The 14,923-nt window shown below is 26.0% G+C and overlaps 4 protein-coding genes across 6 annotated transcripts; 2 read left to right on the forward strand and 2 right to left on the reverse strand.

Moving 5' to 3' along the window:
• Window positions 1–144: 144 nt before the first annotated feature.
• Rsf1 (Repressor splicing factor 1) lies at window positions 145–3,227 on the reverse strand. The gene is made up of 5 exons (XM_031918622.2): window positions 3,157–3,227; window positions 2,796–2,828; window positions 2,442–2,623; window positions 1,583–2,167; window positions 145–1,126 (listed from the first exon to the last, which is right to left on the reverse strand). Exons 4-5 carry the CDS (start codon window positions 2,158–2,160, stop codon window positions 1,099–1,101), a joined length of 606 nt encoding a protein of 201 aa, XP_031774482.1. The 5' UTR covers window positions 2,161–2,167; window positions 2,442–2,623; window positions 2,796–2,828; window positions 3,157–3,227; the 3' UTR covers window positions 145–1,098.
• On the forward strand, window positions 2,789–7,949 carry Sec15 (exocyst complex component Sec15). 2 transcript variants are annotated; one of them, XM_003689558.4, is made up of 13 exons: window positions 2,789–3,528; window positions 3,911–4,076; window positions 4,163–4,449; window positions 4,567–4,669; window positions 5,477–5,716; window positions 5,789–5,956; window positions 6,081–6,152; window positions 6,244–6,378; window positions 6,450–6,820; window positions 6,889–7,123; window positions 7,200–7,341; window positions 7,459–7,645; window positions 7,721–7,949. In XM_003689558.4, the coding sequence occupies exons 1-13, from the start codon at window positions 3,461–3,463 to the stop codon at window positions 7,845–7,847; spliced, it is 2,301 nt and encodes a 766-aa protein (XP_003689606.1). In that variant the 5' UTR covers window positions 2,789–3,460; the 3' UTR covers window positions 7,848–7,949. The 2 variants fall into 2 exon arrangements, with proteins under 2 accessions (XP_003689606.1, XP_086759411.1); XM_086903285.1 differs by lacking the exon at window positions 2,789–3,528 and adding an exon at window positions 3,607–3,819.
• Window positions 7,950–8,143: 194 nt separating this feature from the next.
• eIF4B (eukaryotic translation initiation factor 4B) lies at window positions 8,144–11,861 on the reverse strand. Its single transcript, XM_003689561.4, has 12 exons — window positions 11,263–11,861; window positions 10,919–11,047; window positions 10,484–10,665; window positions 10,283–10,390; window positions 9,980–10,199; window positions 9,648–9,896; window positions 9,361–9,586; window positions 9,239–9,290; window positions 9,060–9,165; window positions 8,882–8,978; window positions 8,751–8,817; window positions 8,144–8,683 (listed from the first exon to the last, which is right to left on the reverse strand). The coding sequence occupies exons 1-12, from the start codon at window positions 11,270–11,272 to the stop codon at window positions 8,615–8,617; spliced, it is 1,515 nt and encodes a 504-aa protein (XP_003689609.1). The 5' UTR covers window positions 11,273–11,861; the 3' UTR covers window positions 8,144–8,614.
• On the forward strand, window positions 11,368–14,714 carry LOC100870891 (proliferation-associated protein 2G4). 2 transcript variants are annotated; one of them, XM_086903297.1, is made up of 8 exons: window positions 11,368–11,430; window positions 11,801–11,952; window positions 12,985–13,219; window positions 13,352–13,514; window positions 13,597–13,776; window positions 13,858–14,106; window positions 14,207–14,353; window positions 14,423–14,714. In XM_086903297.1, the coding sequence occupies exons 2-8, from the start codon at window positions 11,868–11,870 to the stop codon at window positions 14,525–14,527; spliced, it is 1,164 nt and encodes a 387-aa protein (XP_086759423.1). In that variant the 5' UTR covers window positions 11,368–11,430; window positions 11,801–11,867; the 3' UTR covers window positions 14,528–14,714. The 2 variants fall into 2 exon arrangements, with proteins under 2 accessions (XP_086759423.1, XP_003689614.1); XM_003689566.4 differs by lacking the exon at window positions 11,368–11,430 and having other exon boundaries at window positions 11,740–11,952.
• Window positions 14,715–14,923: the final 209 nt, after the last annotated feature.

Raw genomic sequence — 14,923 nt, forward strand, 5'->3', positions numbered from 1 at the left:
AACTTTGAACAATATACCAATGATGTTTAAACATTGCGATTATTGCAAAATATTTTCAAATTTTTTTATCAATTCAAATAAGAAATCAATAAATATTCAAAATTCTAAAAAAGTAGGCAAGCAGGCAAGCAGGGTGGCGGATAGTAGTGAGAGCAAATCATTTAATTGATATTCAATTTCATATCATTTACAGTAATGGCAAACATTATTACCACAATTTCCTTCTTTCACCTGAGTATTCATAACAATAAATACTCCAAAGTTTCCAAATGCAATACTATTTCTGCACATATATTCCAAGGCCATAGTTTGAATTATCTATAATAAATCAATTTTGCAGCTTCTTAAACTTTGATTTTGCAAGCCATATAAAAATTCGTAAGGCAAAATTGCACAGTTCAATATATACGAGCAGTAGTGTGCATTTGGCTAAAATTGGCATTTTCCTTGTAATTTTCCATTTTTTATAATAATATTATTATTACTCATTAATCAATAATGAACATGTCTATAATAAATAATAAAAAATTATAGACAATTAATATTAAATGTTAATAACAACAAAAATTAATTATGAATGATTTTATCTTTTTATAATATATGTTAAATTTTTTTAGCTATATTTTCTTCAATTCTATAATAAGAAACTTAAAAAAGTACACAAAAAATAATAATAATAATAATAGTAATAATAATAATAATAATAATAATAATAATAATAATAATAATAATAATAATATGTAAAAAAATTATTTGAAACTATAAAATATATGTAATACCCCAGATTTAAATAAAATAGAAATTGTATATATAAATACTTTAGACTACTATTCATATAGCTTCAAATTTTGTTCATGATTCATTTTCATGTTATATAAAGTTTGCAATGATTTTGTTTGTGAATAATGAATAATGTTTCTGAAAACGATTACAAACTGTAGAACTAAAGTATACTATACAAATGGTATTGCACAACTTGATCTGCAATGGTAGTTCTTGTCTATATACAGGTCGCTGCGTAGATTGGATAGAAATGTAGTCATCAGGATGGGCTGTTGATTGGCCCGCAGTTCAGATTGGCAATGCAGTGTAGATCTTTTATGTGCATTCACGAAGATGACGATGACTGTGAACATGGAAGTGCAAAATAGAATGTCACATAATTTTCGCCTTTATTTGGCGAATATCTTTCATTAATTGAAAGTATATTTTTCTAGTATATATTGCACAATATATCTGCTCATGCAATAAATTTATTCAGTGCCAATTGGTAATATTATCATGCTTTTTTCTTTAATACATATAAATACTTTTTTGTGCTAAAAATCAATGATTTAAATCTGAACATAAATCTAATATTTAAATACTGAATATTCATCTACCTAACAATATATTTGTATAATAAACTTAAATTCTTTATGTTTGTTTAAATATGATTAAATTTGTTTTCATTGATAGTATAGACAAATCAATTGTTACTATTATGTCTTTGAACAATTCATTTAAGAAACTAATTTCATAGAATTCATGTAAGTACAATACAACTTAAAATCACTTTACAAGGACTGGGTATTATTAATACCTGCCACGACCAGCTGGGGAACGACTTCGATACCTTGATGTACCAGTGCCTTTGTTGTTATAATAATCAGCATTTGGATCTCCACTATTATAGACATCCTGTGTATATCCATCTCGAGTAACATACCCACTGGCACGATTAGTCATATAATCTTCTCCATAATAGTCTCTACTTCTACTTCCACCACCCTTGCCTGCATAATAACCTCCATAATCTGCATACATATTATTTCCTCTATAATTGAATGCAATAGAGGCAGCAGAACCATAACCCCTAGCTGCACCTCCTCGATTTCCTCTGAATCCTCCCATACCACCCCTGCCTCCGCCACGACCCCTACCCCGTGAAATTTCAACCCTTAATTTTGCACCCATAATCTCTGTACCATTCATACTGCTGCAAGCAAGTTCTGCTTCATTCATATTTAAAAATTCAATAAATGCAAAACCTGGCGGGTTAAATGCTACCCAAACTTTGTTTAGCTTGCCATACTTTTCAAATTCTGTTTGAAGATCTTCTTTTTTTATACTTTCATTTAATCCACCGACATAAACACGCGTATATCCTTCTGGTGTCATTTTTTACCTAAAAATTCAGAGGTACACAAAACTCTTTTTACACTTAGAGAAATTTGTTAATATATATAATACAAAAGGAGTACAAATAGTGTACTATATATTTTAATTTTATTTCATTATTAAAATTGTTAATAAAATGATATAATTCGATGTATTAAGATAATAAATTTTCACAATGGATTCTTTATAAGCTATAAAACAAATCTTGAATAGTAACATATCAAAGGCTTGCGCGCCAATGTTTTCACAGATAGTTATTAACTTCACATCGATGTACTTACTTGTACTTTCCCTTATAATTTTCAATTCTTAACTAAATTTTTCGAAAAATTGAGTAGAAAAAGAATATTCAGTACGCTGTTACATACAATCAATAGGGAAGAATCAACCGGGGTTCACAGTGCACAGAAACTGCATCCGACGTCTTGGCGTCTCCAACCCAGACGCCAAATGCACGTACAGTCTGCTCGGATAAATTAATTTATTTTAGGAGAATATACAATATGAATGGAAGATTTCTCTCATTTGAAACTTTTCTCTTGATAAAGTATGCAATAATTATTTCTAAGTAAATTATTTTAACATTTAAATAGATGAAATCTCTCATTATATTTTATTTGTATAGAACAATTTACCTGAATAAATCATACTCATACTTTTTGATGCTGCTAATTATATCGAAAACAATATAAATATATAACAAAACAATAATTAGTTAAAATTTTTAACAGCTTCATGATATTTTAACTTTTCTTGTAAAATAAATATTACATTTTGCAACAATAAAAATATTTTTAAATATTCTAAACATTCTAAACAATTGACTATTGATTTAATAAATTATTGGTTAAATAACCAAAAACTGCTTCAAAAAATCCATTTTCATAATAATTTAATAATGTAAATATAATTGAAATTATAGAATTAAATATAAATTTATAATAAATGATTGATATAAAAAATTTATTTAATATTTTAATTTAAAATATCGTATACCGTTAAATTTGCTAACTGCATCATATAATAACGCGTATGCATAATATATAAAAGATAGATAGAGTAATACTATAGTTATATGAAGATGGCAGTTTAAACGATATTGACAATTTTATTGGGATAACCATAACTTTCATAACGAAAATGTCATAATTAAATTAAAGAATTTTATTTTGTTTATTGATATAATTTATTGTTATCCAACAAATGGAAGTTACCTGATGTTATTAATATAAAGCTGTATAAATTTATTTGCCAAAATTTTTGACATTTCATTTGAATCGTCAAGTTGAGTTTAATAAAAATGCAACGATACGATATTCTTATTCAAGAGATAGAAGGCATAGATGATTATTTGGGTCCAACTTTTCGGTAAGTTTAATTAAACTGTTTTCTTTTATTAAAAACGTTGTTAAAAGACGCGCTTTTGGAATATTATCCCTTCACGCAGATGCGACATTTATCATGCATATGCGCAGAAGGGTTGAAAAGGGGGTGAGCACCCCCGTAAAAGAATAAAGAAAAATTTAATTAGGGCTCTATTATGTCAAGATTGTCAACTAATCAAGTTGACAATCTATTGTCAACTATGGTTCCAAAACACGAATATCTTTTATATGAAATAGAATCTACAGATACTAATAGTATAGGCCTTGTTTTCAGGTATTATTATTATTAGACATTTATTGGAAAAAAAATTTCAGAAAAAAACAAAAATCAATCATTATTATTCTTATTATTATTTCCTTTTTAGAGCAATTTATGATGGCCATGAACATCAAAAATTTATGGAAAAGCTTGATGAACGCATTAAAGCACATGATAAAGATATTGAAAGAATGTGCAATCATCATTATCAAGGTTTCATTGATTCAATTAGAGAGCTATTACAAGTTCGTTCTCAAGCACAACAGCTTAATGTTAGTCTATAGCTTAAAATTAATTTTCTACATAAAATTAATTTTCTACATATAAAAATGTATGATAACAAAATATTTTTTTATAGGCTGAGATATTGGAACTTGATAAACGCATCACTGCCACTGCCACCAAAGTAATAGAAAAAGGAGAAGAGCTTGTTAAAGCACGTAAAGTAGAAAGTAATATGGCTGCAGCAGTAGATAGTCTCACTATGTGTCTTCCTGTTTTAGCTGCTTATGCAAAATTACAAAAACAATTAAAAGATAAACGATTTTATCCAGCTTTAAAGACATTGGAACAGCTAGAACATCATGATTTACCAAAAGTAACAAATTACAGATTTTCTTCACAAATTACTCAACAAATTCCGCAGTGAGTAGTGTCGTAAGATAAAAAACTATTTATTTTTACAGCAGAATGTAACTAGAGAATAATTTACACAGACATATTAAGTGACATTAAGTGATTGACAGATTACAATAATTTTAGACTACGTGAAAATATAAAGGATGCTTCCATGTCTGATTTAAGAGACTTTTTAGAAAATATTAGAAAATATTCACCAAAAATTGGTGAAGTCGCTATGAAACATGTAAGTAAGAAAGAAAATAGAAATTAAGAAAAATAAATGTCCTTGACTTAAATTTATTTAGTAATGAATTATATGATTATTGATATATATATGATGAGAGTTACTGAGAAAATATTGTACATTCAAATTTCAATCCTGTAACTCAGAAATTTAAAAAAATTTTTAAAAAAATGTTTTATGAAAAATCTGAAAAAATTCTGACTTATATATATTATTAAAACTTATATATTTATAAATTTTTTTTAAATTTATTTTTAATTAATGGAATTAATTTATATTCTTTAATTTATTGTTTTAATGTAAAAATATTTAAAATCTCATAATATATAATAAAGGAAATATTTAAAAAGTTAATTCTTTGCATAAAATATCACAAAAAATGAATTTTGAATTTATTATAATATATTTAAAATAATATGAAATATTTGAAAATGTTTTATGTCAATAATTGCAAAAATAAAAGTACTTGCTTTAGAATTTATATGAAATTTATATATTTAAAAGTTTTTTACTTTTTTAATCTGTTTGCATCTAAAAGATTTAAAATGAAAAAATCTGAAAAAATTTTGTAATATAAGTTTGATTTTATAATGTATCAGATTTTTCAAAATTTTCTTTAAATAGGAAAAATATGTAAATTTAAATTTATTATTCAAATTTTTCTCAGTTAAAATACAGGATCAAAATTTCGTGTAAAGTTGTATATAAACCTAATATATAATCCATTATCAAATAAATTTAAGAGCACTTATGGTCGTCTTGAAAATTTAATTTTTATATATACAATATGTTGTCTTTTACTTTTAGACACAAGAGCAATTAACTGTTGAAGCAGAAATTATTGGTCGAAAAAAAAAAAGATCACATATAACAAATTCAAATGAATCAGAAGAAGAATTAAGCGCTCAAGACTTAATGGATTTTAGTCCCGTTTATCGTTGTATGCATATTTATACAGTACTTCGTGAAGGAGAGACATTTAAAGCATATTATAGGCAACAAAGAAAACAGCAAGCTAGATTAGTTTTACAACCGCCTATTAATATGGTAAATATTAATTTTCACAAAAATATTTTCTGTATCTTAAATTTTTGTTCTTTTGATATATATTGTTTTCAGCATGAAAGTATAAATGGTTATCAAACATACTTACAAGGCATTGTAGGATTTTTCGTAGTAGAAGATCATATTTTAAATACCGGTAATGGCTTAGCAACACGCACTTATTTAGACGAATTATGGCAAATGGCACTATCGAAAATCGTAAATGCATTACGTACCCATTCCGTAAGTAATAAGGATATCTTAATAATTTTTAATAAGTTTAATAAAATATGATAAAATATTTTAAATATTTTAAATATTAAATATTTAAATTATAATATACTATATTAAAAAGATATTTTTTTAGGCCTACTGCACAGATGCGACACTTATTCTAAAAATAAAAAATCTTATAATGCTATTTAATACAACATTAAGAGTAAGTAATTTATAATATTATAAATTTATTATTAATTATAAAATTATAATATAATATATAATTTTTATTTATTTTTTCTTTTTGAAAACAGAATTATGGATATTCAGTAGGTCAACTTTGGGATTTATTACAAGAAATTCGAGTACATTATAATGAAGTTCTAATGCAACATTGGGTTCAAGTGTTTAGAGATATTTTAGATGAAGACAGTTTTTTACCAATTCATGTATATTTTTATATATTATAGAAGGTTTTGTTATATTATTTACAATAATATTTTATATATATATATTTTAGGTCACAACACAAGAAGAATATGATAATGTTCTTGATTTGTTTCCTTACCATGATGAGGAATTACAAAAAATAGAATTTCCTAAAAAATTTCCATTTTCGGATATGGTACCAAAAGTTTATCAACAAGTAAAAGAATTCATTTATGCTTGCTTGAAATTTTCCGAAGATTTGAATTTCACTCAAACAGAAATAGATGAAATGATTTGTAAATCAACAAATTTATTATTAACAAGAACATTTAGTGGATGTTTATCATCATTATTTCGAAAACCATCATTGGCACTTTTACAAGTAGTTCAAATTATAATAAATACTGGTTATCTTGAAAAATCAACTAAATATTTGGAAGAATTTGTGTCTAATATTACAGGGTAGGATAAGTAAATAAATTATTTAAAAAGTATTTTTTTATAATATGAATAAATATATACTTTTACAGAACACCACATGAAGGACAATTGAGTTGTATGGATGTTGAATCAGCTATGTTTAGAGTTGCAAGAGATGATGCTGAAAAACAAATATGTGAAAAATTAAAAAATAAACTTGATGAATTTTTAGAATTGGAAAACTATGATTGGAATTTAGCAGAACCTCAAGGACACGCATCTGGTTTTATTACTGATCTCATAGCATTTCTGCAAAGCACCTTTACATGTTTTACTAATTTACCGGTATTGCGTATATTATTAATTTACAGAATTTTATATTTTTTATTTTATAGATATTAAAATAAATAATATATTTCAGGATGAAGTTGCACAAGTAGCGTGTGAATCTGCCTGTTCTCATATAGCAAAATCTATATTAGGAATATTAGTTAGTGAAGATGTAAAACAAATATCTATGGGTGCTCTTCAACAAGTCAATTTAGATACAATACAATGTGAGCGTATGTATTTTTTTTTTTTATTCTTAAATAAAACGTACAACATACGGTTACAAAATATTTTGTGGCGATTTAAATTGATTCGAATATACTATTCTAAAAAGATTTTTTAATTTTTAGAATTTGCTGCCTCGGAACCTGTTTCTGGTTTACCCGAAGGTACCTTACTCCAACATTTTGCACAATTAAGACAATTATTGGACTTATTTATGAGTTGGGACTGGCCTACTTATTTTCATGACTATGGCCATGAATCAAGTAAATATCATTTAGTAACTCCAAATATGGCTGTACTTTTATTAGAGAAGTACGTATTATATTTTTTTATGTGAAATAATACACTATTGTCATTATCTACATCTTAAAAATATTATACTTACAGATTAAAAGAATCCGATAAAAAAACAGTATTTTCTGTATTAAAGAAAAGTGAACGAGATAAGAAAAAGCTTTTAGAAACTGTATTAAAACAATTACGTCAATTAGCACAAACGACACAACAGCAATGAAATTAAAGTCATGTACATACCTCAAAGAGATTGTAAATATATAATTTTTAATATATAAAGCATATTTAAAAACATATTATTAATAAAATAATTATGACAAAATTTCGATTTATCAATCACATATGATTCCTTATTATCACGATATAATGATTATTAACATGCATATTGATTTTCGTACTATGTCGTCTTATAGTTTATTGTGCTTATGATATCAATTTTTTGATATTTACTATCATTTTTTTTCATAATTATTAACAATTTCATTTGAATTTCAGGCAATAGAATGTAATACATCATTTAAATTCCCATTACACTTATTATTTTAATTGTTTTCCTCCTAAATTTGCATTATTATTTTACATGTAAATGAGTTACATATTGTACAATAACTGTACAGTGAATAAAGTATGATGTATAAAGTCCCAATTCCTAAGTCTTACAGATGTAATTATCTTCAAAATTAAATATTAAAGAAATCAATATAATTCGTTAAAGTTATCTGAATTTTCACATCGATTTAATGATGCTGAACATTCATATTGAAATATAAAGTAAATACATATGTAGATAGATAATTATATTACGAGTAATAAAATAGATTAAATATAAATCAACAATAATTCCTGTAAAATAATACCAAGAGCTTAGAGTTTGATTCGTGAATCAATTCGATAAGTATTTAATAGAGGTAAAACAAATTAATAATATGCATATATAGACTAATTATGATGCATGTGGCACAATTTAATGGATGATAATGATTAGGACTAATCATCAATATTGTCAGGATCCACATCATCAGGTAGCATAGAATACTTGTTGGAAGCTACGAAATTCTGAAATAAAAAGTGATCATTTACAATTATTGGAATTAAAATTAATTAAAAAGATTTTTCCACTTACTGGAGCTTGTTCATCTTTTGCCTTTGGCATCCTACTAATATCGTCTTTTTCTCTATCTCTTCGGTCTCTGTAAATATAATGCAATTATAACATAAATTTATTTTTAAATAGTATTTTCATTCGACTATTACCTATCTCCACCACGAGTATCATTTGATCGTGGAGGACCTCTTGAAGATGGTCGTCCACCACGAGAAGAAGGCTGACCTTTAGAATCTCCATATTGATCTAAATGATTAAAAAATCTTAAGTATATGATATAAATTATTTTAGATTTATTTATTTATAATTATATTAAATCAAATTTACCAGAATGAACAGGATGATTTCGTGGTGCCGATCTTTCGTTTCGTCGACTTCTGTCGTCTTCCGATCGCCAAGTTTGTCGACCCCTTTCTCTTTCTTCGCGACCCTCCTAATAAGAATAATATATAATAAATGAAATAATACGACATATATCATAAAATTTTAATTATTGATATACTTACTCCATTACGTTTACCCCATGTACCTTCTCTAGAACCACGTTTTTCTGAATCTCTACAAAAAAAATAATTGTTAAATATCTTAAAATTAATTGATTTAAAAATATAAACAATGTTTCTTGTACCCCTCTTCTTTGGATTTTGATTCAGCATATGATTTTGCAAGACGTTCCTCTATTTCTCTTTCTCTGGCAGTGGTATCTACAGGTTTTGCAGCACCAAATATATTTGTTGATGAAGCAGGTGTAGCAGCAGTTTGAGCTGCAGATTGTTGTTCTTCTTTTATAATAATAGGATCAATAGGCTTTGTACGAGGCTGAAGTTGTAATTTTGGCCTAGTTCTTGGTTCAGCTATAATAATTGAAAGAAATTTTTTATATATTTTATTGACTAAATTATAAGTAATACCTACGTTTATTTTCTGTAGGGGGCTTTCCTTGTCTACGTTGACTATCACGATCCCAATCAGAATCTCCATAATTACGACGCGGACCAAAACTACTTCCTCTATCTCCACCATCTCGATCTCTACTATCCCTATCATAACGAGGCCAATCTCTATCTCTATCCTCATCTCTAAAGCCACCTCTATCTCTAAATGTTGGTCTTCCTCTGTCACTACTTTCACGCCATGCACCAGGTTTATTATCATAATCAGAATCTAGATAAGAAATACATTAATTTTAATTTTTCTATCTAGATGAATTATAAATACATGCGAGAATTAATATAATATAAACATACTTTCACGATCATCTCTTCGATCTCTATTATCATATCGACTTCGATATGAATCTCCTTCTGATGTCAAATTTTCGTCTCGTGGACCACTTCTCCAGTCTCCAGATGTACGTTCAGGATCATCATAAGTATCTCTACGATTATCACGACTCATTCGACTTCCACGACGATCATCATTAACACTATTTGAAATATCAATTCGTACTCTTCTTGTCTTCATAGGCTAAGCAATATTTTACAATAATTCATAAGTAGTTATTTTAATGTAAATTATTTCAGATTATAAATATAAGTTTTTAAACTTACTGTATTAGATAAACAAAGTGCATCAATCAAACTTTGACGATCTTCAAATTCAACGTATCCATATCCTTTAAGTTTGTTAGAATCTTTAGGCAAACGTATATTAGAAATCTAAAGAAAGTGATAATTTAAATTAGCATAAAATAGCATAAAGTGAATGATTTATTAATATTTAATAAAAAAAAATTGTGTTAAGATACTAACCTTCATATTTGCAAAAAATTCTGTTAAATATGTTTCATCCACTTCATATGGTAGATTTGAAAGATATGCTACATAAGGTGGATTAGTAGGAATATCCTCATCTGCAACACGAGGACCTCTTGCAGCTCTTGGAGCAGTGGGTAAAACTACTGGCTCTTTGCTACTTCTTGATGAAAATCCTTCTGTAGATAATAATAATTGATATGTTTTAGATATTTATTTTAAATTATATTCAATAATAAAAATTTAAAATTATATAGTATATATATATATATATATATATATATATATATATAAAATAAATAAATTATTGTATATGTATATGCATATGTGTATACATATAAATATATACATATATGTATTATATATGTATGATAAAACATTATACATATATGTACATAAAACTTTAAAAATAAATATGTAAATTTTTTATACCATGTTCTTCTTCCATTTCATCAATCCAACTGCTAAATGGTTTTACTGGCACAGTGGGTGTTCCACCCCCATCAGCCAAGAATGACATTAAATCAACAGTTTTACACTTCTTCTTTTTTCCTTTTTTACCTGACAGAAATAAACATAGATAAAAGCTAACATTTTTTAAAAAAATTTTCAATGTATAAGAATGCAATATTGAAAGCATGCTGCGTTTTGCAAAAAGTTTGGTTATGTCGTGAAAAAATAATAGAAGTAGAATAATATTATAATTTTTCATATCAAAAATATTCTCAAATAATCAAAGTATTAATAGTTCAATTTTATTTAATAGAAATGTTTACCTGAAGACATGGTTACGACTCGAATTTAAAGTAATGCAAATCAAATCCGCGTTCCAATAGACCACACGACCAACCTCAGGATCCATAAGGCATGAAACATGTTTTAGAAAGATGCAAGTCAACCAACATTGAATACTATAAACTCAGACAGAAAGTTTATGCATTTATGTAAATATTTTATATAAATGAAATATACAAATAATTTAAAATTGTTATAATAACGATTAAAAATATTTATTCGTTTTTATTATCATATTCTTTTACCAAAAATATTAATCAAATTTTTTAAATTTTTTATAACATTATTAATTATAAAATTTATAAAGAAATATGAATTTAAAATAACATTATATTATTTAAAAATTACATATTAACGTAAAAGAAATATTCATAATCATAGAAATAAAAGTATTATTAAAAATATAATATAATTAATATATAATTAAGATGGTATTTTTTGCAATTTTTAATCAAAAGAAACCAATAGAGATCATTCATAGAAAATTTCGGAACACATGGTTAACTTAAGAGTGAGTAGCGCTGTTACAGGAAGCAACTGCAAAGAGGCTCTAAGTCACGTGATCGTAACATAGTGTGCTGAAGACATGGCGGACAAAGAGGAGACAGAAAGGACCATCGCCGAAGACATCGTTGTCACCAAGTATAAAATGGCCGGTGACATCGTAAATCGTAAGAAAACGACTTAATGTTCACTAATGAAGCTTGTCAAACAAAAGTGAAATTGCCTGATTCATGCACAGGCTCCTTAATGTCATATTTTCTGCCTGGCCATATGGAATGTGGCGCGCTAATGCCGGGCTTTCTTACCATGTGGGATAGATAGCATTGACTATTACATTTTAATATTTTATGGATGCATTGAATATTTTATACTTTCTTAATGATTGATCTACAAGAAATTACTATATTTTTATTATAAAATATCAAAAAATGCTTATTTTATATCATTGTTGCAACGTAATAATCTTAATAGGAACTATAATTTGCTTATATTTCTATATCAATGTATTTCCATTTCCATAAAAAGAATAGACTTTACATATTCAATGAAAATTTTTACATTGAATATTTTTATATGAGTATTTTTGTTTTACATTACTTTTTATTATTGTTTGAATAATCTAATTATATTTTTATATGTTGACTAAAACCTATATTTAAAATGTCCATAAAATTAACTGAAATGAATTTGTTTTAAATTTTACATATAAATAGGTCATCGATTCTTAATATTAATTTTTTATATTTTTCTTGAAAAATAAAAGTGGAAAAAATTAAAAATGAATATTTTACAAAACAAATTAATAACTATAACTTTTTGTCGAAACAAAATATCGATATGTTTACGCTAAAAATTAGTATTTTTTTAATTCGTAAAAAATAAAAATTAGATGAAAATTATATATAAAAAAAATAAAATATATTATATTGACGATTTCTTCTTGAATTTTTTATAGTATTTTATTATGAGAAGAATTTTGATATCTTCTTTTAACATTTTGCAAAGTATTAAATTTGTTTTATATTATATATATATATATTAAATATCTTATTTTCATAATTATAATAAAATTCAAAATATTCCATTATATATAATGCTTAAAATATTAATTAGTAATTATAAGTGATAAATTATAAAAATTTAATTATTTTAGTAGTTTAATAATAAATTTTTATAATTTTATCATTTTATAATTTCAGGGGTATTAAAACAAGTTTTAGATAAATGTACTGCTGGAGCATCTGTAAGAGAAATTTGTGAGTTTGGAGATAAATTAATATTGGATGAAACTAGTAAAATTTTTAAGAAAGAAAAAGAACTGAAGAAAGGAATTGCTTTTCCTACATGCATATCTGTTAATAATTGCATATGTCACTTTTCACCAATTGCAAGTGAACCAGATCTTATTCTTAAAGATGAAGATATGGTAAAAGTGTAAGTTTATGATATATATGATATATAAATATAAATATAAATATAAATATATATAATGTAAATATAATATAAATATAAATATAATATGTTTATTTAAAATTTTAATTTTTAAATAATAATTTGTATTTTTAGAGATCTTGGAGCACATGTTGATGGCTTTATAGCAGTTGTGGCACATACTATTATTATAGGTTCTTCACCAACAAAAAAAGTTACTGGTAGAAAAGCAGATGTAGTGTTAGCTGCACATTTTGCATCACAAGCTGCACTTAGGCTTTTACAGCCAGGTACAGAGGTATGTTATGTACATGTTCTATACTTATAAATTATATAATTTTCAAGAAAAAAGCTTCATATAATTTTGTCTTCTGTTATAGACTTATACAATAACAGAGACAGTAGAAAAGATTTGCGATGTTTACAAATGTAAACCAATTGAAGGAATGTTAAGCCATCAATTGAAACAATTTAAAATAGATGGAGAAAAAACTATTATTCAAAATCCAAATGATGCACAAAAAAAAGAACATGAAAAATATACTCTTGAAGCATATGAGGTATAATTAAGTCAATATTATATATAATAATATATAATCAAATGAAACAAAGAAAAATCTATGTGGATTTTTTTTGTTCAGGTATATGCTATGGATGTGCTGGTTAGTACTGGTGAAGGAGTAGGTCGAGAACAGGACACTCGAGTTACTATATTTAAAAAAACAGAGGAAACATATCAGCTAAAATTAAAAGCATCACGCATGTTTTACTCTGAAGTCACTCATAAACATGGTCTTATGCCATTTAATTTACGTACTTTTGAAGATGAGAAAAAAGCAAAAATGGCAGTTGTGGAATGTGTAAATCATAGGTTGATTGAACCATTTCAAGTGAGTTTTTATTAATTATATATAATTTTTATGCTTTATCATAAAATTTTATAATATAATTAATATATAATTTTATATTATAATTGTATCATTATTCTAGGTACTCTATGAAAAACCAAATGAATTTGCTGCACAATTTAAATTTACAGTACTATTAATGCACAATCGACAACATAAAATTACCGGAATTCCTTTAGATCTTGATATTTATCAATCAGAATATGTTGTTAAAGATCCTGAATTGAAGGTATAAATTGAATATTTTTTTTTTATGAATTTTTTTATTTTTTTATTAACTAATATGATTATATTATAGACACTTTTGTATACCTCAGTACATCCAAGAACTACAAAAAGGATGAGAAAGAAGGCTGAGAAAGCTGCAGGTGAAGTGACAATGGAAGTTGATGCTAAGGCCTAACACAACCATTCTAACGTTCTTTATAACGTATTAACATCGTGCACTTTACGTTATTCTTGGTTGAGCAGCTTCAGAGCAGAAATTAGACACTTTTCAGCGTCACTGTACCTTAAATATTTTTCCTTTGATTGGAAAGCCATTGATAAATTGTGATTCTTTATATCATTATATATTTACTATACCCATATTATTGTTTGTTTAATTACATGACTACATTTACATTTCTTAATTCAGGAAGTGCTCGTATCTGTATTAGTTTAAAAAAAGTGTCGAGTTCTGCCCTGAATGAATCAGACTTTACGACACTTATTATGCCACCACTTATTGACATTTATGTTTTTATACTGGAGTATCTTTTTCATGGACCATGGTATTATTATACACTAAACAATAATT

Source organism: Apis florea, unplaced genomic scaffold (assembly GCF_048593485.1).
Source record: "Apis florea isolate Af1SG1 unplaced genomic scaffold, ASM4859348v1 contig_2291_pilon, whole genome shotgun sequence".
In the NCBI taxonomy this organism is placed as follows: domain Eukaryota; kingdom Metazoa; phylum Arthropoda; class Insecta; order Hymenoptera; family Apidae; genus Apis; species Apis florea.

What these genes read in the sequence shown, in the direction of transcription:
- Sec15 (XM_086903285.1), top strand. Translation starts at nt 3,701, where the DNA reads ATGTCAAGATTGTCAACTAATCAAGTTGACAATCTATTGTCAACTATG. An exon ending in ATTACTCAACAAATTCCGCA is followed by an intron (nt 4,450 to 4,566) that starts GTGAGTAGTGTC and finishes CAATAATTTTAG; the next exon opens with ACTACGTGAAAATATAAAGG. An exon ending in ACAGTTTTTTACCAATTCAT is followed by an intron (nt 6,379 to 6,449) that starts GTATATTTTTAT and finishes TATATATTTTAG; the next exon opens with GTCACAACACAAGAAGAATA.
- eIF4B (XM_003689561.4), bottom strand. An exon ending in CACTTTGTTTATCTAATACA is followed by an intron (nt 10,200 to 10,282) that starts GTAAGTTTAAAA and finishes AATATTGCTTAG; the next exon opens with CCTATGAAGACAAGAAGAGT. An exon ending in CATGGGGTAAACGTAATGGA is followed by an intron (nt 9,166 to 9,238) that starts GTAAGTATATCA and finishes TATTCTTATTAG; the next exon opens with GAGGGTCGCGAAGAAAGAGA.
- LOC100870891 (XM_086903297.1), top strand. Translation starts at nt 11,868, where the DNA reads ATGGCGGACAAAGAGGAGACAGAAAGGACCATCGCCGAAGACATCGTT. An exon ending in GGCCGGTGACATCGTAAATC is followed by an intron (nt 11,953 to 12,984) that starts GTAAGAAAACGA and finishes TTATAATTTCAG; the next exon opens with GGGTATTAAAACAAGTTTTA. An exon ending in GATGAAGATATGGTAAAAGT is followed by an intron (nt 13,220 to 13,351) that starts GTAAGTTTATGA and finishes TTGTATTTTTAG; the next exon opens with AGATCTTGGAGCACATGTTG.
- Rsf1 (XM_031918622.2), bottom strand. Translation starts at nt 2,160, where the DNA reads ATGACACCAGAAGGATATACGCGTGTTTATGTCGGTGGATTAAATGAA. An exon ending in TCCCCAGCTGGTCGTGGCAG is followed by an intron (nt 1,127 to 1,582) that starts GTATTAATAATA and finishes CCATGTTCACAG; the next exon opens with TCATCGTCATCTTCGTGAAT.